Source organism: Eptatretus burgeri, chromosome 15 (genome assembly GCF_056783735.1).
Source record: "Eptatretus burgeri isolate ZD-2024b chromosome 15, Ebu_testis_v1, whole genome shotgun sequence".
Taxonomy (NCBI): Eukaryota; Metazoa; Chordata; class Myxini; order Myxiniformes; family Myxinidae; genus Eptatretus; species Eptatretus burgeri.
Genome location: NC_140975.1, coordinates 29876268 through 29878767, shown reverse-complemented (window position 1 = coordinate 29878767; position 2500 = coordinate 29876268). Strand labels below are relative to the sequence as shown.

Here is a 2500-nt window from a genome sequence, read left to right as displayed (position 1 = left end):
TGTATTGACGATTATGGTGTGATTTGGTTCTGTAACCGATAACATTGTGCTTTTTGTACCCAAAACACGAGATTTTCGTGGTATTGTTGGAAAGTACTCAGGGTAATTGTGGTTGAGATTTGAGGACGGAAGGGAGTGGTAAACCAAAATATTTTATCGATCTGTGGGTGGATTCTCTGGAGTCTAGAAGGATGATAATTTAGTGAATTTGAACAGTTGAACTGAAAACGTACAACCGTTCTAACATAAAGAAACCCTTCCATCTACATAATAGAAATAGAAAACCCACCTCCGGAGATCATTAGGAAGGTTTCTTTGCCTCAGACACAATTATGTGAACATGATCTTATTTATATGCCTGTAAGTTGACTACTCGATGGCTATCCTTGTTCATTATTACATATGGTTCATGTTTTGGGTTTTAGAATGATGGCACACTCAAAACAAATGACCGGTGTGATTATTTCCTCTGGACCATGATTAGGGAGGCCTTCATCGTGCAGTGGACAAAATAGGCCGGTGAAGTCAAGATATTGAGGTTAGAGGTACTTTCAAAGCGACATCAAATCACGGTGACATTGATGATATTTGTTTGCTTTTGTTCCAAACTTGGTCAGACTGGAAATAGTTCCAAACAGAACCATGCTCCAGCTTTGCTTCCCTTTTTGTGAACCTGGAGCCATGTCTGGTGTTGGTTTAATGGTTAGGGTGGTGGGCTTGTGATCCTAGGATCCTGAGTTCAAATCCTGCTTGGCTGTTTAATATATAGCAAGTGGGATTGACTCAGCCTGCCATCCCTCTGAGGTTGGCAAAATGAGTACCAACTTGCTGGGATGATTGAGCCATTTGAGTATCCTGTGTTGGAGTGGTGACCTGTCCAGGATTGTGTCTAATAGCTCAGGAGACTGCTTTGGCAGCACCAACACACTGTACAGAGTATGGTCCTGATGGATTGATGGATGGAGCTGCACTGCTTGAGTCGGTTTGTTGGGAGATGGCTTTCTTTGGCTCAGAATTAAAGTCTTTATGCTACAGACCCGAGATGAATTGGCTCTCAACTTGCTTATGGAGACAATCCATTGGTGTAGTTGGTCTTGAATGTTTTTTTGATCAAGTAAACCTGCCTGCTCACACTTGCTCACATCTGCTCAAGCACAATCTAGTAGAACACCACCACTAGTGTGCATCCCCAAGGTTGATGACCGCTGGCCAAGGGTACCACAACAGCAGTTAGACTGGTCTAAAAATGTCAGAGTTCACTGCCCATGTGGACCAATCAAATTCAGTATTTGAGAAGCAGAGCCATATGTGCTCGCAGTAGTCATAATGGCAATACGAACGATAATCTTGAATGAAGAGCAACCTTATTGTCGATTATTTTTGATGCCACAAGTCATTCCTGCATTGTCATGGAGAACATTGGTCCTTCTGACCTACTGCTGCAATGCATGGTGGCCCAGGAGATGATGACAGTTTTCCATTCTTTGCAGGTTATTAAGCAGTGATCGTTCGCCCAACTCGTTTCATGGTCTATCAAGAGAATATTGTGCAAAATGTTTGGTCCATTTATGGACCCGGTCATTTATCAACAGAACAAAAAGATAGGACAGTGTTATTATTCATCGAGACAAATGTGGACTGGTATCGGTCCGTGCTTTAACACGACCTTTATATCACGTTTGATGCTTTGACGTGGACACACAGTGGACCGTGTAGAATGGTGCCAGCTTCCCGTATAGTTGTCCTTTAATTTATTTATGAAACCTTTGAAGACCACATAATTTTCTCTCAACTATCCCAACAGGCACCAACGTGGAATGACGCTGCACACTCGTGACCCCTGACCTAAATGCATGTGATTACCTCCTGACACACGGCCTCGTCAGGAGGTTACATATTTCCTATGTAGCCTCCTGACGAGTGAAGTCCTTACACCGAGGCCACAAAACTCTCATGGAGTTGATGGAGAAGGTGATGTAATCGTGCAACTCAATGGGTGATGACTTGGGTCGTACGGTGGTAAATGATTTCATGCTTAAGTTGGGGGGTATTGGAGGAAATCGCAACGTGATGCTCACATAGACCATGTTGTTCAAGACAAATACATCAGAAAACATAACCTCTGTTCACCTTCGGTGGGTGGAGGAAACAATAATAAGTATCGCTCATTTCTAATGGATACACACATGAAAGTCTTTCATTCATGACTATCAAAGCATCATTTTGTGGGATATCCTGCAAGAACCACTTCTTCAGTTACTGAGGTTAACTTCTTCACTAAAACTGTCTTGCAGAACATGAAAGGGTTTGTGGAGAGACAAAAAAAATGGAGGCAAAAGTTTGAATATAACAACTGAATGATTGACAGCAGACGAGCAATTCACTTGGGACGGCACGCCTGTTTAATCACAGTTGTGTGTGTATCGTCAATGTGGCACGCCTATTACAGGCCTTCGGACAGGTGGCTGGCTGTAAATTGGGTAACGCATGGGCAGTGCTG

General features: G+C 43.0%; 1 protein-coding gene across 5 annotated transcripts in view; it reads left to right on the top strand.

Moving 5' to 3' along the window:
• The window catches only part of LOC147011824 (myocardin-like), a 142802-nt gene that overhangs the window by 10105 nt on the left and 130197 nt on the right, over positions 1 to 2500 (top strand). The window contains exon 1 of one of the 5 annotated variants that reach the window (XM_085857125.1): positions 1939 to 1971. The exons of the other annotated variants lie outside the window; for them this stretch is intronic. Within the exon in view, the coding sequence (XP_085713251.1) occupies positions 1954 to 1971 (18 nt within the window). The 5' untranslated portion in view covers positions 1939 to 1953. Of the gene's footprint in view, positions 1 to 1938; positions 1972 to 2500 lie in introns of those variants that run through there. 5 annotated transcript variants of the gene reach the window in all.